This window comes from Nelumbo lutea, chromosome 2 (assembly GCF_056320005.1).
Source record: "Nelumbo lutea isolate HS-2025 chromosome 2, American lotus-T2T, whole genome shotgun sequence".
NCBI classification, from domain to species: domain Eukaryota; kingdom Viridiplantae; phylum Streptophyta; class Magnoliopsida; order Proteales; family Nelumbonaceae; genus Nelumbo; species Nelumbo lutea.
In genome coordinates this window covers 112,951,810-112,978,881 of record NC_142685.1, presented here as the reverse complement: position 1 = coordinate 112,978,881, position 27,072 = coordinate 112,951,810, and the positions used below count along the sequence as shown (strand labels likewise).

Sequence of the window (27,072 nt, the reverse complement as noted above, 5' to 3'; positions counted from 1 at the left end):
CAACCCATTTATATTTCAATTGGATTGGATTGGATTGTAGTAGGTATTATAGTTTTTTTATATATTTTTTAGATATTTTTTGTTATTCTGGTATTTGATTCAATTTGGATTGGATTGGATCCAATCTAGTTCGTTTGTATTTTATTTGGACTGGATTGGACTTGGTTTGTTCGGATTTGGATTGGATTTGGTCCAATCCATTCATAAATGGACCAACATTGGATTGGACTGGACTTGACCAAATCCAGTCCAATTGACAGCCCTACCTAAATGTGGTTGAGCTAAGACAAGTCAACAAGTCAAGAGCGATCATTTTCATCACAGAGCCTTGCATCACTTTCTAGATTTCCGGTATATCTTGGTACTCTCCGAATCAATGTTTTCAACCCACCATTGACCCGACCAGTCAAACCTTTAAATTGTCACCCGGCCAAGATTCTAGGTCCAATTCAGTCAAGACCAGCCATGCAGTAAAAAACCATTGACTTCGTCAAGAATCAATCAACCCGACTGGTTCGACCATTGACCCGTTCGACCTAGTGACCGGGTCGCGAGATGCACACTCAATGCATGAAAAACTTTCGAAGGCCATAACTTTGCACTTTGATGTCCAATTGGGGCAATTTTTTTTGGGTAACTTTTCGAGAACTATGCGTCCTAAGGATCCATAGGCACCTTGCCCCACTATTTTCACAATAAAAAACCTTTTTTGGCCTCAAATTGTAATTTTTATTATTTTTATAAAAAATATAAATTAAATTAAATATATGAATTAAATATAAAATAATACATATAATATATCTAAAAACATATTTAATATATATACTTAATACATATTTAACATATTTAATATATATATATATATATAACACATATACAGACATATATGTAATATATATACTTAATACATATATGCGCTGATGTGGCATGATCTAAACCGTTCGACCCTACTGGTCGAACTGGTGACCCGCGACCTAGAGGCAAAGATGGCTCAGCCTCCGAGTCGGTTTTTAAAACATTGCTCCTAATCAACCTCCAATTTCGAAGCTGATACCAAAAAGGCAAAATTTTCAACAAGATCCGAGCTTTTCTTTTGATATATTTTCCATGGTTTTGATAATTGGACTAGAAACAAAACCATTTTGACCACTAGTTTCTGGGTCAAATGGTCTTACCATCTGGTCCGAACTCGGGTTGTATGGTTTTGGGGTCCAAAACCCAAAACCAGACCTGGACCTATGGCCAGTTCCTGGGCCAACCGGTCCTAGCGTTCAGCTTGGTCTAATTTTCAAAACCATGACATTTTCTACCTTTTGATCTCAATCTCAAGCTTGCTACATCGGCAGTGCTTTAGGCTATGTTTGATTTGAAGGAAAAGGCAGAAAAGGATGACAAAGACAAGAAAACATATATAAGATTTGTAAAGATTTCCTTACCTTTTCTTTCAAACCAAAAACAGCCTTAAGATATCAATTATTGCTCAATCCCCATAAAAACTTTAGGGAATGAACTCGGTTGAGAGTAGATTTTCGAACTCCTCTTATTTAGAATTTATATATGCAATGAGCTTAAACCATTTTTATATGCAATGAGCTTAAAATAATGTTTTGAAAACCGACCCTAAATGATGAATTGTTTTTGCCTTTAGCTCTTGGGTCATTGGTTCGATCGTCCTAGTTTAACGGGTCAAGACTATGCACCTTTGGCTCCTTGGAACGAGTATATCTTGTAAAGTTATCCAAAGTTGACATAAACATTATTCCGATAATTGGATACAAAGTTATGTACAATGCATGTACATGTATTGTTTAACCCGTGGCTAAGTCCAATAGACTCTGATCAAGTCAACGGTTTTTGGTCAAATCCCACGTATTAAGAAAATTGGACTTGGAAATAAGATTGATAATTGGACGCGACGTCCAAATCACCAGCGGGATCAAAACACTAGCTTAAAATATGCTATCTTTTCTTTTATTGTATTCTATTTTTTCTTTTTATGTATGACTATTTGTTTATGATGCTGCTCGATTTGACATGGTGCATGAATAGAAGTTACAGTTAAATAGTCTTTGTCAACTGGGCGGAATTGGGGTGGAAGGACAAAATCACGCTCCAAGATCTACGATCAAGAAAGATATCAGAGGCCCGAGGAATTATCCCCAAGTAGACATTCCGATGTTCAAGTCAGTGGAAAGTAGCAAGGAATCGGACCGAGCAGTTAGAGAATAGTACTGGTCCGAACAATATAATCTCCAGTGTCCTGATTGGATTAAGCTTCCGGGATTGTCGAAATAAGGTTAACCGCCAAAGTCTTCGGGATGAAACATAATCTCTAATGGGATTATCACCATCTGCTCTTTTGTCTTGGTTGTACTTATCCGCATGACATAGAGTCTCCGTGGCTGGGGGGATAAGGTGGAGGCCAAGGTGGCAGTGTGGTGCTGATATGGCCGCAGAGACAACATGCCACTAACATGACTGAGGTGATTGGGCAGCCACGCAGCATCCGAAACCAGCTCGACCTTGACCCGAACAGTTTATAAGCTCAAGGACATTGATTTCATTAATGCTTTTCATTTAATTATTAACTTTCAATTCTAAAAGATACACATGTTAGAATCTAAAAGTCTGGCTTTATCCTTTTTGTGCACTTCTCCGTATTCTCCTTCCAAAGTTAGTCGCACATAGATTAGCACATTTTCCTTATACAATCTAAAGCCACAATTTTGTTGGGAAGCCACAATTTTGCAAGTAGGTATTAATTGTATTTTGATTTAACCTTTTTTTATCAAAAACAGATTTTAACTTTTGTGATTTGCATGGAGCTTAAAGCAAGCATCCGCAATATAGCCCTTATTTGGTATCATATATTTTAAGTATTTATTTGAATAAATACTAATAAATACTTAAAATAAGTGATGGAATATATAAACATTTATTCATGTTTGGCAAAAAATGAGCAAATAAGTACTTACAAAAAAACAATCTAACAGCTGCTTATTTTAAGCACATATTCCAATTTTTTGGGATAAATTTGTCCCCATCATTTTTTCAAAATCTTGTTGAGTGTCTTCTCCATTTGAGTTCCAACACGAATAAGCAAGTGCAACAAGTGATGTACTCTGGGCTAAGAAGTTGTTCCAAGTACATTAATCTCTTCTCTTTTTCTCCATTTCTTTGTTGTATTTCAAACAATTCACATGGTTATAATTGTCATTTCCACAAATATAAGTAATTATTGATTAAATGATTTATTAAATACTGTAACTCAAACAAATACTTAAAATAAATGTAAATAGTTTGAGAAAGGACCTCCAAATACTAATAAATACTTATTTCTCAAACCACTTATTCTTAAAACACAACGACAATATAGATAGAGGTAAATCATAATCATTAACTATATCGATAAATTATTTCACATTGTTAGACATACACAAGGAATGCTTTAAAGCATGGTTTAAAAAAATGATTTAGAAATGGAATTGTTCTAGTCATCAGTTTTTGGGGTGATGGTTCAACTGTCTGATTTGAATGGATGGCTCGTTCAGACAATAAAAATTAAAAAAACAGTCATAAACCGTTGAACGGGTCGATGGTTTGATCGCCCGAGTCAATGGGTCATTGATCGATTCAACGATTTTTGGCCAGGGACCAAATTTGGAGAAAAACGGAACTTATTGCCTAGACAGTTCCCAAGCCAAACAGTCCAACCATCTGGATCAACGATGATTTGGAAAACCATGATTTGAAGGATGCTTGCATCCTAAGTTAAAGGAGCAAAGAAAAGAAAGGGTAGACATCCATAAAAAAAAAAAAAAAGGATTTTTATAGTTCATCCATAACAAAATGGGTTTTTATAGTTCACCAATAAAATAAAATGGGTTTTTATAGACTAGGAGGGAGGTGGATTGCATTCCACTTATCCGAGAGAGAAAGATCAGACACCACCGGTTGATTAACATTGTGAAAAAGTAGAAAGAATTCTACACACAATGTAGCACACGAAAATATATTCAACCAATCTTATCTTGTTTAGCCACCGTGGGCCCATGAAAATGCACAATATGGGGTCCATGAATAGGTCAGTCAATTTCTCTCTCTCTCGATTCGCGGATTTTGTTACCATCATTGCGTGACAATTAACGAATGTTGCGCCCTTCGTTATATATAGCCCTACTGTACATTTTCTCGCGGAATAACTTCCTCTGTCATTTTATCGCGATTTACTGCCTAACTAAATGGAAGCAGTTAAAGAAAGAAAGATCACAAATCAACGGCCACGATTTTAGAATAAATCATTTATAAATAATATTATAAAGGATTATTTATTTATAAAATAATATTTATTTAGATAGCTCCTAAATTTTCATTACAAAAGCCTACCCTATACTTTTAAGTTATTACTAAAACACTATAATTTTTAGTTTCGGTTAGAAAACATTTTTATTTTCATTTAAGGACTGCTTAGGGTGGATTTGAGTCTACTTGATCTGAATATTTGGCTATTTGACGTTGGTTTGTCAGAAAACCATGATGCCTTTAGCTTGATTCAAGCTCAAGTTTGACTCGACTCAAAAGCTCATAAGCTCGAGTTCGACTATGAGTCAAACTTCTCATAAAATAAAAAATATATTATATATGTAAGCTCGATCTGGCTCATGGGCCTTATAAGTCGAATTTTATTGCCTTTGAGCTAAACTCAATTTGAAAACAAGCCTATATATTGGGTTCAAGTTCAGCTTAAAGCTAGGTTTAGGTTGAGCCAAATCAAGCTTTTCATGGGTTGAGCTTGAATAACATGATTCATTTTCCATGCATATGATTGGTCACGTGACCTCTTAAAATAAGTGGAAAATGTGTAAGCCTCTGAAATCAACCTTCTAAGAACAAAACCTTTAGGGAAAAATCAATATTTTGCCCTTTTTATGTGGTTAAATATGTGAATTGGAAAAATAGGACACCGAAAGAGCTCTTACAAATTAAAACCAATATTTTTAAAATTGGTATGGAACCGGAACTGCTTTGGCTAAGACTGGATCTAATAGGCACATTAAAGTAAGCACGTTAAATGAGCACTTGATAAATATTTTCACAATTGTCAAAAGTGAGTATTAATCTTTTTCAAGGGTGGGGTGAGGGTATTTTAAGGAACAGGTGTCAAAAATATGTTCAAGCGCTCATAGGTCGTGCTTACAACTTCATGCCTACCTCATTTGAACCCGCTTTAGCCACCCATTTCTCGAGTCAAAGGTTTGATATTTAGACCAAATAAATCGGGCTGTAAATTTAAAAAAAATATAAAAATATAATTAAAATAAAATTTGGTCCAAAATTATTGTTTGGGTCGATCAAGTCAACAATTCAACCACATAAATTAATAGATCAAAGACCATTTCAACAGTTTTGAGCAAATAGTATTCGGGCCACGGGGATGAAATGATACCAGTTCATTGATGGGCTGAGTTTGAAAACCTGGTTACCACTTTTATGATACTGGTTGAGTGATTGGTTATAAGTTTTTTTCAGTATCATATTCATTGTTTTGGTCAAACGGATGTTAGGGTCAAAAACATCATTTCCTACTCTAGTACTAATGAAAATAGTGATAAATAAAGCAGTTGAACTTGAAGGGCTACAAATTATTGGGGTGTTTTAATAATATGTACTGTAAGGTAAGTTTTAATAAATACATCAAAGTGTAAGGGTGTCAAAGTAAATGGCACTTTTTATGAAAAATAGGGAAAATTAGGTGACCGAAACGAAACGCCGTTGTGTGATGTCTCGTACTCCATAGTGTAAAATTACAAAAAAGACGCTTGAAAATTACCAAATTGGTGATAGTTTATAAAATTAAGCTTAGAGTATTTACGTCACCTTCATAGTTAAGAACAGTAAGAACATACTTGTCATTTGGAGGATAAAAGGCGTTCAAAATATCGCGGGAAATGAATAAAAAGCTGAAGAAGAGTTCGAAGGAGAGAAACCGCCGGAGTGTTGGTTTGCCTATAAATAGCTCGGAGACTGGTCGGCGACCTCCTTTAATTCTCTGATCTCTTCTGCAGAAGAAACAGTGAAGACTCAGTCAATCGGCGCTTCTTGTTCTCTGTTCTCTGCACCATCGTCAGGAGAAAGGAAAAAAGCAAAATTTACGATACAAGAAAAGAAAGAAAAGAGGTAGGAGACAAATCTGTAATCTCGAATCTCAATGATTCTTTTTGCTTCTGCGAGGAATTTTTATATTTTCTTATTTGATCTTTCAATTTGTTGCTATCGCATGGATTGAGAAATACGTTTTTTTAATGCAAGAATGATGATTGTATGATCCAATGGTTGCATCGTGAAGAAGAATGTTTGTTTTCTTGTCGGCTTTTTTTCTGGATCAGGCCGGCGGATATCCGATCAATCTTTCACTCTCTAACGAGTTCTCTTTGTTCTAAGAAAAGATTTTCAAAGCAAGCGTGGTATGTTTTGCCTGAAAAGAAGATGTGAGTCGATCGCCTCTCGTGATGATCTTGCAGGAAAATGGAAGCCAAAGGAGGACAGGCAGGAGAGATGAGGCGAGTGCATATCATCTACTTTCTGAATCGGATGGGTCGAGTTGAGCATCCTCACCTCTTCCGTGTCCATCACCTGAGTCGAAACGGCGTTCATTTGCGAGGTAGACGCCAAAGACCTCCCATCGGCCCATCCTCTCTCTCTCTCTCTCTCTGAAGTCCAAACTGTTCACGAATAGATTCTGACAGACTTTTTTTCTGCTTTTTTATTTTTGCTTTTTTTATTAACTTGAAGATGTTAAGAGATGGCTGTCGGATTTGAGAGGAAATGACATGCCGGATTCCTTCGCTTGGTCTTATAAGAGGTAATAAGAGAGTACGTAACGCCTGTTCATTTCTCTGAATGATTTCTTCTCCGGTGCAGACAGTTGTAATGGCGCTTACTGTTATCGACAAATCTATTGACAGGAAATACAAGACAGGTTATGTATGGCAAGATTTGGTGGACGACGATCTTATCACGCCCATTGCAGATGATGAATACGTCCTCAAAGGATCCGAAATCCCCATTATTCCCTCTGGTATTCCTTCGATCTCAATTTAGATGACACTAATTTGTTACTGAACCACAATTACACTACTTAATTGTGTCTCTCGTTTTATTTTTCTTCAAAAAAAAAGGAGCAGTAACAGGTACTTGCTCATTATGCCGTGAAAAGAAATCTTCAATGCAGAAACCAGTGAAAGAGAAAGAAGATGCAAAGATGAAAGCCGCAACCGCTGCTGTCGAAATTGAGGAGAACGAATCAGGAACCTCAGACTCGGAAACATCGGCGACGACGGTCGATTCAATCGAATCAAATTCAGGTTTCATGCCGGATGGAAAGCAGGACTCAAAGGAAAACCCCGGGAAAATGTTGTCGTCGGGATTGTTGAGGAAGAACAGAAAGAAGGACACAGACGCAGAGAAGAATAAAGATGCTGGTTCAGCAGCAGCACCGTCGACGAGATCTTCATTTTTGAGGAGTAAGAGCCATTCGAACGGAGCTTCTCACGTGTTCCGCAACCTAATAACGTGCGGTGCTGTCGAGACGAATGACTCGGCGTTGGTGAAGCGGGTTTATGGAGCTTCAAGGAATCCTTCCGGTGAAGCAGAAGAGATTTGTAAGGTCGAGAAGTTGGGTGGATCCGATAGAATCTTCGGCTTTGCATGGAACCACCAACAATATAAGACCAAGTAAAGCTATTGGATCGATTCAAAAATTACTGTTTGATTTGATTCGTGTTTTTCCTTATGTAAAGTTTTTATTGGATTTTCAGGAAATGTTGGAAAGGAGAGAAGAATGCAAAGAGGGCGACGAGTGATTCTATATATCAGAAAACGGTTTCCGCTGCTTACAAGCCAGTCGCCGAGCCCAATTGCTCGTAAGTTTTAATAGTGAACAGTCTGCAGTAATAGATTTTTTTTAATGGATATCGGCAGTAACAGATTGAAAGTAACATGAAAAACAATACTGATCCCTCAAATCTCTAGCTCCCACACTTCGCTTTCGTTTTTCTCAATTAATAGTAGGAAATTGTTACGACCAGGATTTGAAGCAAATTACAATAATAGTAATAGTGAAATACATAGATAGACAAGGGTTAGTTGGAGGGTCCCACATTGAAAATCCATATTCCACCTGATTTCTTCATCTGGTTCTGAATTGGCACAACCCTATCTGGTTCTTAGTCAACTTTCTTTTTAGGCCTTCAGGTTGGCAAAGCTGCAAAGGGAGTAGTCAAATAATCGGGAAAATGAATAGAGCGGAAATTATCTAAACCTCCCTTCACTCTACTGACAAAGTATGAAACATTCTCCAAAAAATTCTCGAAGATTTCATGAATCATATCCCTCTTTTTTTGTTAATCCCTTCACTTTACTGACCAAGTACAGAGCTTTCCCCAACTTTGAGGTGGTAAAAATCTCTATGTTTTATGAATCACGTATCTCTCTTTTCTGTTATCGTCTGGTCTCATAACAAAAGTAGCCGATCTGACCATACCTAGAAACATTTTTTGAATGTCAAAAATGACTTTAGCCAACTTGACAACATTTCATCTAATTCTACAATTAAACACCTATATTCTCCATTTTAGGATCACGGATTTGGAACTGTTTTTTTTTTTTTTTTTTGTTGATTTGTTCGAAGTCATGCACTATAATATTAGGAGTACATTAAGCTAATTATCCATTGATATGCCAAAATCTAAATATTAACCGGGTTAATTATGTATTTATGTAATTGCAAAGATACTGGTTGATCAGGACTATTTAATTGATGTACCAAGCCCTACGCATTGATCAATTCTCATGCTAATAAATTCTGTTACTTATTTAGCATGTCTTGGAACCTGGTTATTTATTGATTAAACGTTTTGTATTTGATTTGTTTGAAAAACCGAAAAAAGCAATGATAAATTCATTTATTGACACTTAGTAACAAAATGGTGATTAAATACCTAACCATTGGGGGAAAGCACTAAAATGAAGCTTTCCCCAATGATAGGTGAGCATATAAACCGAAGTCTTTTTTTGCAAGTCCTTATGTGTACGGATTCACAAATGGGAGAAATGGTGAAGCGGTGCTTATGTGAAAGTGTTTGATAGATCAGTGATTTTGCGTGTATGTGTGTGTGTCATTGGTAGATCAGTGATTTTTATTTAGGTCTAACAATCCACATGCTCCTAGTTGTGTTAAAATAAAATGGGATGGCCCGACAAAACAGTAGGAATAGCCCAAAACCTACGTTCACATGCATTGATTATAGGTTTGTAGCAGAATTCAGAATTCTGCATTAGGTCCGTTGATTATATCGACCATCCAACCAATTAAATGACTGAAAAGAAAGAATCTCTGCAAATGAAACTAGGCCTAGATGGCTGGACTCCAACATAAAACAGTGGTAGATAATGGAAAACGAAATTAAGAGGAGCAGACAAACACTGTGACTAAAACGTGAACGATTGCGCAAGTGCATTTATACGATGTTTTGCATGAACCTACTGGTGGTTGCAGGCAATGTGGAAAGGCATTTAAACCGGAGAAAATGCATACGCATATGAAGTCTTGCAAAGGTATGAAGAAACAAAGCAAGAGCGCAAATTCTGCTGCTGAGAAGAAGACGTCATCATCGCAACAAGGATCAGCAACCGACCCTCCATTCAAAGAAGAACCGAGTTATTTTCTCATGACGCACTAGAGCTAGTCTGCTAGTTACAGATGCATAGATAGAGATATTGAGGCAGAGAGGAATTGACTCTATAGTCGTAGTCTTCATTGTGACAGGAATTCTTTAAACAAAGTTTTATTTATTTATTTTATTTTTTCGTTTTTTTTTCCTTTAAATCTTCCGTCTTCTTTTCCATGTAGGGAAAGCCGGAAAGGTGAAATGCAATATATAAATATAAGTTTTGAATCTTTTTCTTATTATGTGCAGTGGTAATAAATAACAAGTGCCCGTCTAGCTCAGTCGGTAGAGCGCAAGTACGGTGATATATATTTTCTTATGTGCAGTCCAGACATGATCCCCCTATTAAGTACGGTGATATATATTTTTTTATTCATGTATGTTTATCATTTTTGTTTAGTATCAATTTTTTTTTATTTAATATGAGCGATTAAATTAAGTTTTATTTTTATTGAGATGAGAAATGGTTACTTAAGTTTTTTATTTCCACTAAGTTAAACAAGTGGAAAGCTTCTACAATTAGTCAGGCTGATAAATGTGTTTTCATTCAATCTATTCTTCAATCAATGCCTCTTTATTCTATGAGTATTATTCAATTTTCTTAGAAAACCATTCAAGATATTGAAAAATCAATAAGAAATTTCTAGTGGGCTAAATTAGATTCTAGACTCAGTATATGTTTGGTTCTGTTTATATTTATTGGCGGTGCCAAATAGGCACCCTGTCAGCAAATGACACATTAAATGCATTTATGTGTATCAAAGTTTGTAAAAGCAAATTTCGGTTTCTGTGTTCCTCTTCCGTTTTCAAGAAACTTCATTTTGGAACTTCCTGGAACAAATTATTGGCATTTTTCTGATGTGGTGTCTAATGGCACCTATGTGTCAAACACCCTCATTAATTACTTTTCTTGATTTTACAGTAATAAAAATACAAAACATTTACTGAATAAATATACGAAACCAAACGCCCTCCCAATACTTTTTGATAGTGTGGTTGGCACAAAATCAACCAAACTACAATGGGGTTTGGGTCTCAAGGATATGAGATTAGTTTGGTCCTTTTAAAAAAGCTAGCATGGAGGTTTATAATTGAGCAACATAAACTATGGGCTCAGGTGTGAAAATCAAAATACCTGAAAAGACAAAAGTATTCTTCTCTACTTTATGAGTGCTACAAGCTCACTTTTATGAAAAACAACAGCTCCTAAACTTCGGGTTATGTGTAATGAAGTTGGATATTTGGTTATTAGGAACTCTTTAGCGCCTTTGGATCTAGTCCCTTGGATCAAATCAACTAATCGTTTTAGAATGTCATCTCAACCGGTGTCCTTTGTTTTTAAGAATCTTCCTATTTCAGCGTTAATATCTGTTGATTTCTGGAACCGGAAATTTCTTAATTTGCATATGAACCAAGAAGAAATAGGAGACATTCTAAATACTCCAATTTTTCCAGAAGAAAATGCTCTAAATTTGGTGTAGACTCATCATTCCTTAGGTAAATTTTCAACCAAACAAGCTTATGCCCATCTTCAACAACCTTACCTTAATATTATTTTTAACGATTAAAAAAATGTATTAAATGGATATTGAGGCTTCCTATACCCTAGAAATATCAAATGTTTCTGTGAGGAGTGGTTAATAATTTTATACATGTTAAAGAATTGATATTTGCTTCCCCTCAGGATTGTCAATGTGGGTTATGTAATCAATACACATAATCTGTGAATCATCTTGAGTGTAATTTCGCCCAAGCTATTTTATTTGTTGATCCTTGGAGTATAAATTTGCAAAATTTATTTCACAATTCTTGGGTGACTTGTCAACATGATTTAATTACTTCCCGGCTTGATAAAAACAATCTCTGAGGTTTTAAGTTGGTAAGCAATTGCCTTCTATTACATCTGGTTTGTTAGGAACGAAAATGCTTTAAGGATTGTCAAGTCTTGATGCAGTGGATTTGACGCGTATAAATGGTAAATACATACTCCAACAGATCTTAGTCCATCTCATGATTGTTTATAGAAATTTAACTTAAGAGTGATTAACCATATAGATTTAATTATCTTTACTGATGCGGGCAATTTCAGTACTCGATCTTTTTCTTATGGTGTTATTGATTTATCTAGGCATTTTGAGGAGAGGATTGAGAATTTGAATTTTGTTGAGGAAGCTAAATTATTGTCTATTTTGCAAGGGGTTCAACAAGAAAATCAATGGGCATCAAGTAATATTTTGATCTGTTTGGATTCTCAGAAGTTGTCCGAGCGTTGTAATCTCAAGCTTCACTGCCATGGTCTTGCCACTGGCTTTTGCTCGGGACCAAACAACTTCTTCACTTTTCTTCTGCTTCATTTTGTTTTGTAAATAAAAAGTTCAATGTACCTGCCAATAAAGTAGTTCAGACTGCAAAAACCTATCCTCAGGATTTATTTATTTATTTATTTTGCAAACTATCCTCAGGGGATACCGGATGTTATGAATTTTGTACGTATTTCAATTAGATAATTTAAGTCCTGTTTGGCATGTCTTTTCACATGGGTCAACTGTTTAGAAGCCCGGTACCCATGTTTTCATTTTTTTGTTTGGTTTGAAAAATATTTAATTGTCAAAAGGCTCCACCCCAAAAAAATGCGAGAAGCTTGAATTTATTTCAGAACGTTAGAATTGAAGCTTCTTGCCTTTTTTTTTTCATCTCGTCTCTGCAAAAAGACGTGCCTCCAACCAAACGATCTATGGGCTGTTAAACCCACTATAATGAGTTCACATCTGCACCCACAAGGGGGCACCCCATAATGCCTCACAACACATCTCCACCTTGTATTGGGAATATTATCGATAATAAGTACAAGAGATAATGAGACATCACTGGGAGATGTTCCCAATACAAGGTGAGGATGCGCTGAGGCATTGAGGGGCGCCCCACAATGTCAACTCCACTACAATTACCTTATCTTTCAAATCCAAAAAAGGAGAAAAGTTAAGGCCGAACTTGCATGCAATATTCTATGGTGTCTATGTATGACTAAGTATATGTTTGGCATGACTTTTATTTATTAAATAAATATTTATACTTGATTTGTCTTCAAAACCAAGAAAAAATGGTTGATAAATGTTTTTTTCTGGTATTTATTGACAGTTAGATGCCACATAAGCAGAATAATAAATAAACACTTTTTTATTGAAAAAAACATTAAAATAAAACTTCCTCCAATGAATGATTTAGACGTAAACTAAGACAAATACTTATAAGATAAATAGACGTATAAAATAGCATAATAGGATAAAGATAACACCGTTTATCAAATAAATGAAAACCATACCCAAACACCTTGTAAACCATCTTAATTGTTATCAATAAACCATCTGTTTAAACCCGTCTAGCTCAGTCGATTGAGCGCAAGGCACGGTGGGCGTCTTTTATTATTTCGATTTTCGATGGTGCATGATGGCCCTTGCTTTTATTTTGCTCCACTTTATTCTTGTAGTGCATTTTACTTAAACCAAAGTAGAGATTCTAGAGACTTCACGAGCCTTGGTCCATGCTTAGCTTACTGGTTTAATAAAAAAATTAAGAGCAACAAAAAGTTGAGGTCGAACTTACACCAGTAATCCAGTCTACAAAGGGTTTTGCACATGATCAACCCATCTCAATGATTTTCCTACTCAATCATCCAAACACTCAATTCTACAAGGGTCTGATCAACCCATCTCAATTATTCTCCTACTCAATCACTCAATCATTCTTGTCTACATGGTTCTGCATACGTTTTTATCAATGCCTCGACTGTTCTGTATTCCATTAGAGAGAGTCCACACAACATGTATTCAGGCCCGTCTAGCTCAGTCGGTAGAGCGCAAGGCTCTTAACCTTGTGGTCGTGGGTTCGAGCCCCACGGTGGGCGTTTTCTGTTGTTTTCGATGACGGCCCCTTCCTCCTCTTATTTACTCCCTCTCTCCCTCTTAATTCTTGTTTTAGATTAAACTCAGAGAGATGTCCATCTCAATAATAGACGACGGACATGATTTGTTGACAATTAGCAGACAACCATGTCCAATCCTTGCAAATTATATACAGCCTGACCTCATATAAAAAACGATCCCCAGTAGCTCAATTTCATCAAAAGTATCTAAACTTTTAGAGGACGTTAGTATTGAATATGAAGGTTTCAGATTCTCAACTATACACCTCAACAAGCAAGAATCGATACAATCGACTAGACCGTTTCTTCCTGTTAGTGAACTGGAATTATAGGCAAAACAAAGTGTTAGACATTTCAGATTGGAGAAGCCTCAACTAAGTACAAAGCGCTAGGAAAAAATAAAACTGAACAGTAAGATTAAAACGGTTAGGTATTTTAAATTATGGAGCAGCTTCTACATCGTGTCAGTTTCAGTCCAAGAAAGACTTTCTTCAAGGCAAAAGACTCGTATTTGCAGGCAAAACCCTGTCAACTGTATACTCACGTCACTCTGTACTTCAATAAATTCCTAAAGAAAACACCTTCCAAGCATTCTTCTGTCAGCTTGGTCCCTGTTTGGAGGGAGCAACACCCAAATCAACATGCTCAAGTAGGAAAGCATATAGCTTCTTCTTCAAGCCCTCTATTCTCTCATTAATATCTAACCCATCCCCAACTGAATCTTCCAACCACTGATTCACCCTTTTAAGCTGCCCAAGGAGAATAGCAATCTCATCGTCGCCTTCTCCCCGCTTCAACCCAAATCCATTGTCCAGTGAATCCTCCAAGTACTTCAAGAACGATCCACGTGAAAATGAGATGAGTCGTTTTATTAGAGAAGCTACCTCCATCAGACCAATTCCCTTTGACCACTCCTTTCTCTCAATATTGGCCTTCTTTGTTGCTGAAACTCTAGGCCGGCTTGAATGACATGGTAATGATTTACTTGCTAAATCTGGTAGTTTCGGGCTTCGTTTGTTCTGAGGTGAACATCTCTTCAACTTCACTTCTGTTGGTTCTGGAGTCTTTTCCAAGACAACATAGTGATACTGCTCGCCATTTATAGTTCCCCTCTTATCTTGCTTTGTGAAGAGTGAAAATTTGGAAAGATCAGTCTCTAGAGCAGCACGGACCCACAATGTTGCATCTTCATTTTTATTTGTAGAACTTCTGCATATTTCAGGTGTTGGAATCTGCTCTGTGCCCGGGGTGCTAGTCTTTGTTTCAGGAGATCTTGTCTCTAGCAGTGCATCAACCGTGGACGCTACTTGTCGCATGCTGTCGTGGAGGTCTAGAAATTGCCCCACTAATAGCCCTGGAGAATCTTGCTGACCAGTTTCCCACAGTTCTACAAACATGCTAGAGGACGCAGGATAGGTCAATCAGCATAAATGATTAATTGAATTGGTGCATGTCAAAGCATTGGCATTAACTTTTGGAAAAGCAGCACAGCAGATTAATTTGCAAGTTCGTTAGGCTAGCAGAAGCAGGGAATGATAGATATGAAAAATAATCCTTTAACAGAATATGAAAAGCAATCAGGGCAAGTTTCCTAAATAGAAGATACCATAAACTTTTAACATGCAAGGTTGTGTTATCACTTTGCCACTATAACCTTCCACTAATCTCATACTGTTTTATAGGAGACAAGTTTAGTTCTTTAGACATACTTCTATTGCCCTTTAGCTGTCTTTACAAACACGCCTGGTCCCTTAGACAACCTGTAAGGGAGATTATGCAACTAACAAGGGAGCTTGAAGTCTGGTTTAAATGGACTAGATCAGCCAATGCAATGGCTGAGACTTTAGCAAAGCAAGGAGTTAGTAGGCAGAACCTTTTTTGGGCCTGTTTGTAATTTTGATGAGGGGGTCACCTTGTTTTTGAAGGTGACAGTTTGTACTAAGTTTTTTTAAAGAATTAATGAAAGTTACCATTTCTCATCAAAAAAAAAAAACTTTCAGGGGATCTGAGATATCATCTATTGAGAGATATGGTGTACATAATAATAATTTCATATCTTTACCCATGTTACCTTATGTTAGTGTTTGATGATTAGCTACCCCAGTGTCATCTCCTATAAGAAGGTTTTGAGAAGAGACAAGACAGAATGCCTGGAATACATGCATAGTTGCATCCAAAGAATGATTATCCCCATGCAGAGGCCACTCCAGAAAAAGAAGACAACCAACATAATATAACTTCATAAAGTGAACCCTGAACAAGCATTTCATAAGCATGCACAAGTTTGGTGGCTTATTTGCAATGACTGAGAAAATATCCAGTATTAAAAGGAAATGATACATCCTAAGCAGAAGTAGTTCTTTAAGGAATGCTATAAATGACATTTCAACAAAAACACAACTACAATACCAAAAAAATTATTAACATTACCAAAAAGAATGAAAACAATTAAGCCAACAACAAAAAGTGGAAACAGATAAAAGCAAGTAAACTACCTCATGCATCGAATGACACTTTCTGCAGCTGATGCTTCTTGTAAAGCATCCACAGCAGCAAGAAAAGAAGCATTTCTATGCTGCACAACATCCTATATGATATCATCAATTAAATTAAAATCTAGCAAGTAAAAATTGGCATTAGGTGCACTGAAAATTCACATATGGATATTCATTAGTATACCTTTCCAAGAGCATGAATTCTAGATGGAAGCATCTCCCATGAAATGTTTTTATCAGAACAACTTTTAGAGGCGATAGGCACTTTAACAAGATGGCATGGAACAGTTCCATCCTTGGACTTGATTTCTTTTTTCAAAGGCATGCTTGCTAGTTTCAATGAAAAACCCTTGCCTTTACTTTTCAAAGGTGATTTGTTCAAATTTTGAACCTTCAGTAATGAATCCCTCTTGGAAGAATCCTTCTTATCTGAAAGAACCTGCAAATCAATGTGAAACAGTTTGAAACATCAAGACCATGACAAGCACCTGAAAGTGATCAACAATAAAAGATATCTTAGGTCATAAGATATATATCTATCTTTAGACATAAATTGACAGACTGCTAGTATTATTATGTCGTACCTTTATATCCCCAACCCCCTGGGGCTGTAATTTAGTTATTGTTCTGGGTTTTTGTGTATGATTTCAAATTAGAATTATGCAACAGGGAACCAAGAGCACTTCACATCCCTGTCTTAGAATCATGCAAACACCTTAGACAACTTAATTAACCATGTCTATTGTTCTAAAATAGTGCTCGCGTTTTTTACTTTTCCGTAACTGACTATTCTTTCTATGTACATTCCTTTTGTAATGCAGACTAGCATAGAAAAATACTATTACTGGTAAACAAAGGGAAAATTCCAGATCAGTACCCTGTACTTTGGCTCGAGTGACAATTTGGTCCTTGAACTTTAAAATGCGACAATCTAGTACCCGAACTTTCAAAATGTGACAATCCAGTACCTGTTTTTAACTAATCCGTTAATCAGCTGTTAAGTGACATTTGAAAAGTCAAAAATGCCCTCCAAATGCTATCTAATTCTCTTTATCAACCATCCAAACATTGACAATAAAATGAAGTCCCAAATTCTAGATTCTTCTAAACAGTCACCAACTTTTTTGAATAGAAGAGGCTAGGATTTGGGACTGTTCAGTTTTTTGTCAACGTTTGGATGGTTAATAAAAAGAATTAGATGGCATTTTTTACTTTTCAAATGTCAGTTAACGGCTTATTAACAGACTGGTTAACGAAAGGTACTGGATAGTCATGTTCTGAAAGTTCGGGTACTAGATTGCCACATTTTAAAGTTTGGGGACCAAATTGTCACTCGAGCCAAAGTACAGGGTACTGATCAGGAATTCTCCCATAAACAAATTATGCAAATATGCCTGCATTTCACGCTTTATGACCCCTAATGTGATTAACCACCAAAGTCAGAAACTCACTGATGCATGATGTTACCGCATCTTTTGATTAAGAATAACACCTGTACTAATAGGTTCATTTGAATCTATCAGTAATAATCAATCGACTGAAGCTTGGTCCTGAGCTCCATCTTTTTATTCAGCATAAGCTATATAATACTTTCCCTTTCCACCTTTCAGATACAACTTTTGTAGTGAAGAATTATTGGTTCCTACCTGGTAGGAGGAATTGTGTCCGACCAAATGCATTTTTTGTTGAAATTTAAGGTTTAATAATAGGGTTTAAAAATTTAGGGGTTTAGGGTTTAAAATTTAGGAGTTTCCGATACAACTTTTGTAGTGTACCTTTGACATCTAAGAATCCTGACCATTGGCAATTTCTTGAAAAGTTAAACCTAAGTTGGAGATGGATTATTAAGAAATCATACATTAGATGCAGATCTAAAAATCAAGGCACCAGAGTGATTGTCCAGCCCCATAGTAGGGTGTAGTAAATAACATTGGGTTGCAACCGACATGTGCTCACATTAATGAAACAGCCAAAGGAAACTGAAAACATAACATTAATGAGGGCCAGTGAGTCAGCGTCTGAATAAAGAGAAATTAGTGAGTAATGATGTGCAGCATGAAAGAGACAAAGGAATGCCCGAAGCTAATCACTGTGCCACTTCAAGACAAATTAGCTTTGGAAGGTAGCATTCCTAAATATCACCGTTGGGATGAAAGGAATTGAAAATTTTTTTCAAGCAGCGTTCAAGCAAATGTGGGATGATTTGGTAACAGAAACCAAGACATGGGACAGTATCCGACACCAGTGGATGTAAATGGCCTACACAGCAGAGCTACGGAATATGTAGAAAATCAATTCCCTTCTCCTTTTTGTCGAAGAGAAATAAATATAATACATTGATAGAGAACTTCAGCACATAGGAGATCAGGAGACTCGTGATTATAAACATAGAAATGTAATATCGTTTTTTTAACCACCGTTCGGTCTGGTTCTTGCTCGTTTCAAACTCTAAGGGCATATCCTCAAAACAAAATAACAAAGGAAAAATATATGGAAAACAGAGGAAGGGAAAAGGGGAAGGAAAGGATTCTTGAATGCCAGGAAAGAAGAGATCCGAAGCAGAAAACAGAGAAAAACAGATAACCAAAAAGCAGAACATGATCCAAATATCATATACAAAAAAATGTCTTATCTCATAAATCTCATCATAAACCCAAACGGCATGCAACAAAAGCAAGAAAAAATAAAAATAAAAAAACAGCGAAATAATCAATGAAAAAAGGACTTACAGAGGCAGAATCCGAAGGACTCGAAGTTTCCTTAGGTTTCAAAGTCGATGGAGACCGCACAGCCTTCTTCGAACCGGGGCTTCGGTCCCAGCTCTTCCGCATTGTATCCAAACTCAATCTCCTCAACTCCAGCCCTTCCACATTGGCATTCCCTAGGGATGCACGTCTCGGCTTCGCATCTCCGAACTCCAACCTTTTCACCTTCAACTTCAAATCCGATCTCTTGATTCCGTCTTTCTTCACATTCTTCGCATTTCCCGACCCCTTAATGACCTCCGAAAAGCAAATATTCGTCCGAAGCGGCAACAAATCACTGGAAACCAAATCCTTCGGACTGCCCACACAGGGCCGCCTCTTCGGCACAGGCTTAACACCACGAAGCACCGGAACGGGCGATCCGGAGTCAAGCCGAGCGACGTGAACAAACTGCCCGAGCTGGATCTTATCACTGAAGATCAAATCGACGTCCTCGTCCGAGATCGAAACGTAAGCCGAATGCAACGAATCCGAAACCTTCAAGAAGAATCCTCTACTTTGCCACGGATCGTCTCCTCCAGCAAGGGAAGGCACGATCTCGATTACCTGCAAGAGCGCCGAGCGGTGCTCGCCAACGACCTTCACCTCTTTGTTACTCGCGTGCTGTAAGAGCTTCAGCAACACGCCTGGTGTGAGCGACGCCATGAGAGACGGAGACCCGCTCGGGAAGTCGAAGCTCCGTTTTTCCTCTTCAGTATTCCCCTCTGCAACAACATCGAGTCCAGGGAGAAACGAGAGAGAGAGAGAGAGAGAGAGAGAGAGAGAAAACCTCAAACCCGATGGAGTCCGTATTTAATATACAGATATATCCCCGTGGTGGGAGTGGGACCGCGTTACGAATTGCCACATGGCAAAAGGAGAAGACTTCGAAAAAAAGAAATCTGGATTTGTGGAGATGGCGCAGGGTTCTAGGTTTATCCTACGGAGGTAAGTGGAAGAAGACAAAGGACTAAAAGAGCGGTCGTACTTCGATTTACGGGCCCCTCTCTCTCTCTCTCTCTCTGCTTCTGCTTCCAAAAAATAATCGCTGTCGAGGACCGAGTTGACTCGGTTTTGAGCTACACACTGCTGAAGTTTCGGAAGAGAGGACAGCGATTGGACCAGTAAAATTTGCTTACGTGAGGCCCACATTTATTTACCCGCCATTTTTCCGATACAGTGATTTACGTATCCAGTGCTGGTCATGTGCTTCGATAACAATACAGTCGCGGTCGTAGAGATGACAGTATGATATAGACGCGTATATCCATCACGTGATCTGACGTGAGGTGTTGGCCAGGCTTGTTCGATTATGGAGCCCAGTCAAAAAGCATGTGGGATCAATTAAGGATGATCAGATGGGCACATTGTACACCACGGGCCAATTCGGACCTAGAGGGCCGTAAATGGGTCCCGATGGACCAAAACCGATTAGCCAGGTTCTGATTATCCCAATTACTATTGGTTTAAAACCCAATCGAACCATATATGGATATATTAAATGTATAATTTTTTAGTAGGTTTATTATAATAAAAAGAATTTTTTTTCTTTTTTTTTATTTTTTATTTTTTTTATTTCATGTCATTTTCAAGACAACCAATGAGATGTACTTTCCTAATAACCTAAACAATCTCTTCTTCTAAAATTTCTCCTAAATTACTTTTCCCACTATCCTCTACTTTCTCCAAAATTATCTATAATTTCTATTTATCTTTTAAATTATCTCTAATTCCTATTTATCTCCAAAATTATCTCTAATTTAGTAGAGAGTTTCTCTCCTAAATTATCTCTAATTCCTATTTATCCTCTCCCCTACTTTTTACCTGTATCTATCTAAAGAAAGTTTGGATTAAAAAATTTAAGAATTATTTAAATATTCTAACAAAATTATATAGAAACTTTAAAATATTTATTAAAAATACAAAAAATAAATTTACATTTTTACAAATATATCACGAAATTATGTACTAACAATTTAAATTATTTTTTTCTAGATTATCAACTTAAATGTTTTTCAAATATTTAATAATATGTAATAGTTTTAAATAAATAAAATTCAAATAACAAAAAAATTAAAAATTTAAATAACTAAATATTTATCATAACTAGATTTTAAATAGTTAAAATAATGAAATTATGTAATAAATTTTAAACATTTCTTCAAAGTAGAAAAATAATTATAATATAATATTGAAATTAATAATAATTTAATATATTACAAAATTAGTAATGAAATTATGTAATAATAGTATAAATTATGATTTTATGGATAGTTAAATTCAATAAATAATTAATATTTTAAAAATTAAAGATTTTACATATTATTTAAGTAATTAAATAACTAATAATTCGAGAAAATAACTTTCAAAAAATTAATATTTATTAATAATAATTTTAAACTCTTAATCTGTATTTATTATATAATTACGTATACTAAAATTAATATTTATTGTATTTCAGTAATTAATTATTTTTTTTTGTGATAAATGTATTTTCAATGATTATGTATAATTTTATTTTGTCTTTTTATTTAACAAAAAACTTTCAATAATTATTGGAGATTAAATTACCATTATTGAAATTTTTAAATTTAATTTATTATAATTATTGTATTTATTGTATTTTTGTTATAAGTTATTGATTAATATTTATTAGAGATTAAACTATTATTTAAGATTATACTATTTATTGACTAAATATATTTTTAGTACTTATTGTATTTTTGAATTATTGTATTTTTCATTATCAATATATTTTTATAATTGTGTATTTTCGCTATAAATTTTCAATAATTATTTGAGATTAAACTATTGTTATTTATCGGAGATGTGACTATTAATTTAGCTGAAATTATGAGTGTTTATGAGTTGGTTCAGTTCGGTCATAGGCTATTTGGCCAACTAAATTGATCTGGTCAGGTTAGGGAGTTGGTCAGCTAAAACCGACCCAACTAAATCGACCCATATATATATTTATATCTAGTTATATAATATTATATAAATTATAATTATATAATAATATATAGTATATAAAAGCAATTTTATACACAAAATTCATATAAAATTAAAATTTTAAGTTTTTTGTCAATTTTTTTAAATAAATAGCTTTGGCCCAATGCACAACCCAACCTGGCCCAAGGCTTGGCCCACGGGACAGCCCAACCCGCGGCACGGCACGGGCCTGCACAAGCCCGGGCTGTGGGACGTGTCGGGCCAACCCCCAAAATTTTCACTAGGGAGGGCGGCACAGCACAGGCCTGCACGGGCCCAGGCCGTGGGACGTGTCAAGCCAACCCCCAAATTTTTCACCGAGGAGGGCGACACGGCCTGTGACAGCCTGTGGGCCAGCATGGCACGGCTAGCGCTTTGTGCGGGCCACCCATGGGCCGTGTAAAAGCATCAACAAACAAATGCTAATAAAACATAGGATTAATATATGTAATGAAAATTTAGTTAAAATCTAAAATTAAAAAGTTCTACGAGATTTTAAGGGTTGGGAAAAAGGTTGGATTGGGCCCAACCCAAAGTTGACTTTAGGTTGGGTTGGGTTGGTTTGGGTTAGGGTTGAAGGAATTTAGTTAGGGTTAGGGTTAGGGTTGGGTAGGTCAGGCTGAAGATCGGGTTGGGGGTTTAAAACTTAGGATTGAGTTAGGATTGGCCTCAACCCCACTTAACCTAGCCCGACTTGCAACCCTATTTTTATAGATAGGAGATTCGAACTGGATGGGATCGTGCCCATTGGGTCAAACCCAATGGATAGGAGATTCGGTTTTAAATCTAAAATTACGGACCCTAGAACTAGAAGGTATTGTTTGGTTCCAGTTTCTTGATATATCTTATCAGGGGGATTTGATTCTACCCTGTCCTGACCCAAATCAGACCTGATGGTGCGCAATCCAGCCGGTCCTAGCTGTCGATGGCCTTGGGCTTGCATTGCCCGCATGCATTGTATCAGGTCGTCGAACTAGTTCTGGCGGGTCGCCAGGGGGACAACAGTTGGTTCAGCAAAAGTTGTTTCTATAGGGAGTGGAAGAGGGATGTTCATGGCAAGAATGTTTACGGGCACCACTGCATTTGGCGCATTCAAGCTGGGGATCCCATCCACTGGAAGGGGGATGGTGAACTGTCCAATGCACACCACGGGGACTTGGAGTTGTTCCCCGGTGGTGTTCGTCTCTGTGCCACATCCCACAGACGGCGCCAATTGATGGTGCACAATTCGGCCAGTCCTAGCTGTCGACGGCCTTGCCTCTGAATGGAGCTACAGGGAACCTAAAATGGGGAAGATGAGGGAACTCCAGGGGGGAACCCGATGAGATTGCTCCGAAGCTCAAATTAGTATTCTCTCAAAGGCAAAATAAAACCAGATGGCGCAAAGTTCACATACATTGTTCTTGGGGGTAGGGAGCCTTTTATAACCACTTCGTGCACTCACTCCGAGGCTTCTGTCAAGTCAGGTATGATTACTTCTGTGCTTCTGCCAATTCAGGTGCCATCCCCTCTATTGGGACAGAATCGCCACTGCTCATTGTCGGAGCCGTCTCTGTAACTAGAGATGGCAGTGGCAAGTGGTCGTTTGAAATGCAACTGTCAAGCGTCAGATCCCAAGTTAGTCAGGTGCACCGCCCCTAGATACGGACTTCCTCGGTGTCAGGCATGGTACGTTTGTTCAGTTCGACATCCTGGAGGCGAAGTGCTGGAGTGGTGAGCGATGTGAAGTCTTGAGTTCGGATAGAGGTGTGTCCCGAACTGCCATGGGGCAGACCAGTTCGGGTTATTGCCCTTTGTGTTTGTAAGGCTTAGGGCCTAAGGGAGAGCTCGGTCTCCTTACAGAGAGTTCAGGCTCCTCGTAGGGAGTTCGGACCACTGGTTCCTCCTTTCAGAGTTCGCACCTCAGGCATGCTGTTGTGCCGAGTTGTTGCCTTTGCCACGTGTTGAGTGATTACGAGGTCGGGCCAAATCTTCCTTCATCAAGACCCTTTGATGGCCCTAAATCGGTGGATTGTTCAGCTTCGTTAATTAGTGGGATGATAGAGAAAAAATGGTTATGATCTTCAAGTCGTTAATAGATGAATGGTTTAGATCTTCTAAGCCTACAATGGACGAGAGGGAGACTTAAGAGAATTGCTTTCACTCTCTCGATAAAAGGAATTTGAGATGTTGGCGGGAGAGAGACAGCGAGAGATGACTGCAGCTTTTGAAATGGAAAGACTACCGATCTGGTGCTATGTGTTGTTGCTGGCATTGAGTTTGAGGGCGAAACGTATGTTGGGTAGTGTCGTAATGACTACTCACTAGTGAGTGTGGTAATGTCTTTTTCTTATCCTCTTATGGCTTGGGTGGGTGTTCGATTGAGAGATTGTTAAAATTTAAATGGGCCAAATGTTTTAAATGAGCCCGACAAACCATGGGTCCATGAATTTGATTGAGAAATTGTAGTCATTTCGATGAAACGTAAATGACCACCAAAATTTGAGGTAAAATTAAAACGTAAATGACCAAAATAGTTGCACTCTATATATATTTGTATTTGTACTTCTTTCAAAATCATTCAAATAAATTTAAGTCTCCACCATGGTTCTCTAAATATATCAAAAATTATAAACCAAGAGTTTTATTTGAATGGAAACTCTTTTTCTTTTAATATTTTTGTTTCATGATTTGCCAGTGAATATATTATATTATATATTAACTTTTGAAATAATTAAAATAACCTAAAGCATCAGTAACTCTGAAAACTAATAACCATGGCTTCACTACAATCAGCCAAAGACCTTAACAATTGAACCCGTTGTCACCTTCAAAGCCTGTTATATTCACGATAGAGTTGTCAATTAGTTAGGTTTGCCTAATAGAACCGAGCTGAGCCAATTTTGCCTATTCTGGTTGTGAGTTTGTGTCCTGATTATAATAGGGTCATGACTAGTTTTTGATATTCCAAATTGATAGGGTTGGTCTTGGGTTAGGCCATAATCTAAACTAACGTATATCTAATTTATACCCCGGCTCTTTTAAGAGAGTCAAAAGTGGTCAAACGAGATCTATATATATATACTAGCAAGGAATTGTGCGATGTGCGGAAAAATCTGAAAGATTTAATAATTTTATTATTCATTTAATGTTGATTTATAAAAAATAATTGTTGTTAATTGAATATGAATAAATATTTATTAATAAATTTAGTTTTATTAATAATTTGTAGTAACTTTAATAAATTTTATTCTTTTTTTTATTTTAAATGAAATTCTAATTAATTTTAAATAAATAAAAAAATTATAAAACCTAACATTTGTATTAATTCCACTAACAATTAATAATTATATAGGAATGACAACGGGGTGGGTTCAGGGCAGGGCTCCCCATCCCTTTCCTTGCCACAAACTCAAGACACTACCCCATCCTCGCCCCGTCCCCAATGTCACGTGGGTTTAGGGCAAGGTAACCACTCCTCAATGTCAGGCGAGTTTAGGGGCAAGGCACCCCACTCCTCATCAAGGATGGAGAATCCTCAAATTTCTCTGCCCCGTCCCCAGTATTGGCGGGTTAAAATAGAGGTATAAATTGGGTTGTGCTGAGTCGGTACGACACGACTTGCATGTAGCCTGCACAAAGAGCGAGTCGTGTCGTGTTGGCCCACAAGGCATCCCGAGCCGTGCCTCCCTCCTCTAAGATAATTTGGTGGGTCGGTTTGGCACGGCCCACAGCCCGAGACCACATAGGCCCATGCCATGCTGTGGGTCAGCTTGGTCCATGGGTCGGGCCTTGGGCTAGGCCATGCCATACACCAAGCCAAGCTCAAGGCAAGGCACCCACTCCCTGTCCAAGGTTTTTAAAATTGGACCAGATAGAGAACTGTTATGGGGTCAAATAGTCCAACTATTGGTCTGAACGAATGACCCGCTTTGAAAAAAAATAAAAGTTTAGAAAAACAAAAAAAGGCCAAAAACTGTTGTCCGGATTAACGGTTCGACTACCCGGGTCAGCGATTCGCTAACCAAATAAAGGGTTTTTGGACAAAAAGTGGTTTTGAGGTGAAACAGTGTCCAGTTCCCAATTTTTTCGGTCTAACCATTTGGTTTGATCCAGTTTTGAAAACACTGTTCCCGTCAATCCAATATTCAATTTGATGATAAAATGACCAAAAGGATATATCGAGTATCAACCACATGGTAATTTCTGAAAGTACACTAAATTGTCTTTAATATTCAAAAACGTAATTTTCTGAAAAGTTTGGAAAATTTATAGTACTTGTGTAATTTTGAAAATTTATTCAATTTTATTTAAATTTTTATTAAATAATTTATTTTATTTTTAAATGGTTTACTTACAGAATTATACTAATTTATCTTATAATTTCTAATATAAACTAACCAATAATTTCCTTTTTCCAATATTATACTAATTTATCTTAATAATTTGTGTAATTATTTGTTCGAATTATAGTTTTCCATTTCCCATAGTCATTTAGCTTTAATAATTTGCAATGAAAATTACATAATTTTTCAATGGTTTTCCAAAATCTATCAAACGTAATTAAATTTCATAAAATTTCCAAATTATTCTAATAATTGTCAATAATTATTTAATGCATTTTAAATAAACTTTAAAATACTTTATATATTTTAATTTCAAAAATGTTATTTTACGAAAATGCAGTTTTGTGAAAATTTTATTACATTTGTGTAAATATGGGGATTTATTGAAAAATTTTTAAATTGTTGTTAAATATATATTTTTATTTGGTAATTTACTAACAAAATTACATTAATTTATCTTTTATTTTTCAATATAAATTAATTAATAATTTCATTTTCTAACATTATAATATTTTTGTTTCCCCATTTGTATTTGGTTATTAATTATAAGAATAACAATAACTAAAATTTTATACTTTTTGATAATTGTTAAATATAATTCTCAATTTTATAGAAATTAGTTAAAGAGTTTTCGATTTCTATAAAATGTTGTTAATGAGTTAATTAATAACAATATTTATTAATTTTGATAATTTACTAACTGTACTAATAAGAATATTTAATTTTTGGTAATTTAATAAACATATTTATTAACTTTTGGTAATAACACTATTTAATACTCATTGACTATAGGTGAGATTAAATATTAACCATATTTAACTATTTATTAATTAATATGTATATCTTAAATGAGGGAGAGTGGATATA

At 36.4% G+C, this 27,072-nt stretch overlaps 2 protein-coding genes and 1 non-coding gene across 6 annotated transcripts; 2 read left to right on the top strand and 1 right to left on the bottom strand.

Annotated features, from left to right (window-relative positions):
* Nucleotides 1-5,976: 5,976 nt before the first annotated feature.
* On the top strand, nt 5,977-9,995 carry LOC148872898 (UPSTREAM OF FLC protein (DUF966)). Of its 3 annotated transcripts, none has more exons than XM_088973155.1 (7): nt 5,977-6,177; nt 6,522-6,661; nt 6,793-6,862; nt 6,966-7,078; nt 7,185-7,734; nt 7,818-7,922; nt 9,557-9,995. In XM_088973155.1, exons 2-7 carry the CDS (start codon nt 6,526-6,528, stop codon nt 9,738-9,740), a joined length of 1,158 nt encoding a protein of 385 aa, XP_088829281.1. In that variant the 5' UTR covers nt 5,977-6,177; nt 6,522-6,525; the 3' UTR covers nt 9,741-9,995. The 3 variants fall into 3 exon arrangements, with proteins under 3 accessions (XP_088829281.1, XP_088829279.1, XP_088829280.1); XM_088973153.1 differs by having other exon boundaries at nt 7,179-7,734; XM_088973154.1 differs by having other exon boundaries at nt 6,310-6,661; nt 7,179-7,734.
* A 3,564-nt stretch (nt 9,996-13,559) lies between these two features.
* Nucleotides 13,560-13,632, top strand: TRNAK-CUU (transfer RNA lysine (anticodon CUU)). Its single transcript has one exon. It is a non-coding gene; the product is annotated as a tRNA-Lys (tRNA).
* Nucleotides 13,633-13,931: 299 nt separating this feature from the next.
* On the bottom strand, nt 13,932-19,902 carry LOC148872896 (protein CORTICAL MICROTUBULE DISORDERING 7-like). 2 transcript variants are annotated; one of them, XM_088967838.1, is made up of 4 exons: nt 18,875-19,902; nt 16,330-16,584; nt 16,146-16,237; nt 13,932-15,048 (listed from the first exon to the last, which is right to left on the bottom strand). In XM_088967838.1, exons 1-4 carry the CDS (start codon nt 19,553-19,555, stop codon nt 14,250-14,252), a joined length of 1,827 nt encoding a protein of 608 aa, XP_088823964.1. In that variant the 5' UTR covers nt 19,556-19,902; the 3' UTR covers nt 13,932-14,249. The 2 variants fall into 2 exon arrangements, with proteins under 2 accessions (XP_088823964.1, XP_088823965.1); XM_088967839.1 differs by having other exon boundaries at nt 16,146-16,225; nt 18,875-19,688.
* Nucleotides 19,903-27,072: the final 7,170 nt, after the last annotated feature.

Excerpts from the sequence above, each read along its gene's own strand:
- LOC148872898 (XM_088973153.1), top strand. The coding sequence starts at position 6,526 with ATGGAAGCCAAAGGAGGACAGGCAGGAGAGATGAGGCGAGTGCATATC. Across the intron at positions 6,863-6,965 it reads TTCGCTTGGTCTTATAAGAG|GAAATACAAGACAGGTTATG; the intron begins GTAATAAGAGAG and ends ATCTATTGACAG. Across the intron at positions 7,923-9,556 it reads GTCGCCGAGCCCAATTGCTC|GCAATGTGGAAAGGCATTTA; the intron begins GTAAGTTTTAAT and ends TGGTGGTTGCAG.
- LOC148872896 (XM_088967838.1), bottom strand. The coding sequence starts at position 19,555 with ATGGCGTCGCTCACACCAGGCGTGTTGCTGAAGCTCTTACAGCACGCG. Across the intron at positions 16,238-16,329 it reads GAATTCATGCTCTTGGAAAG|GATGTTGTGCAGCATAGAAA; the intron begins GTATACTAATGA and ends GATATCATATAG. Across the intron at positions 15,049-16,145 it reads AGTGTCATTCGATGCATGAG|CATGTTTGTAGAACTGTGGG; the intron begins GTAGTTTACTTG and ends TGCGTCCTCTAG.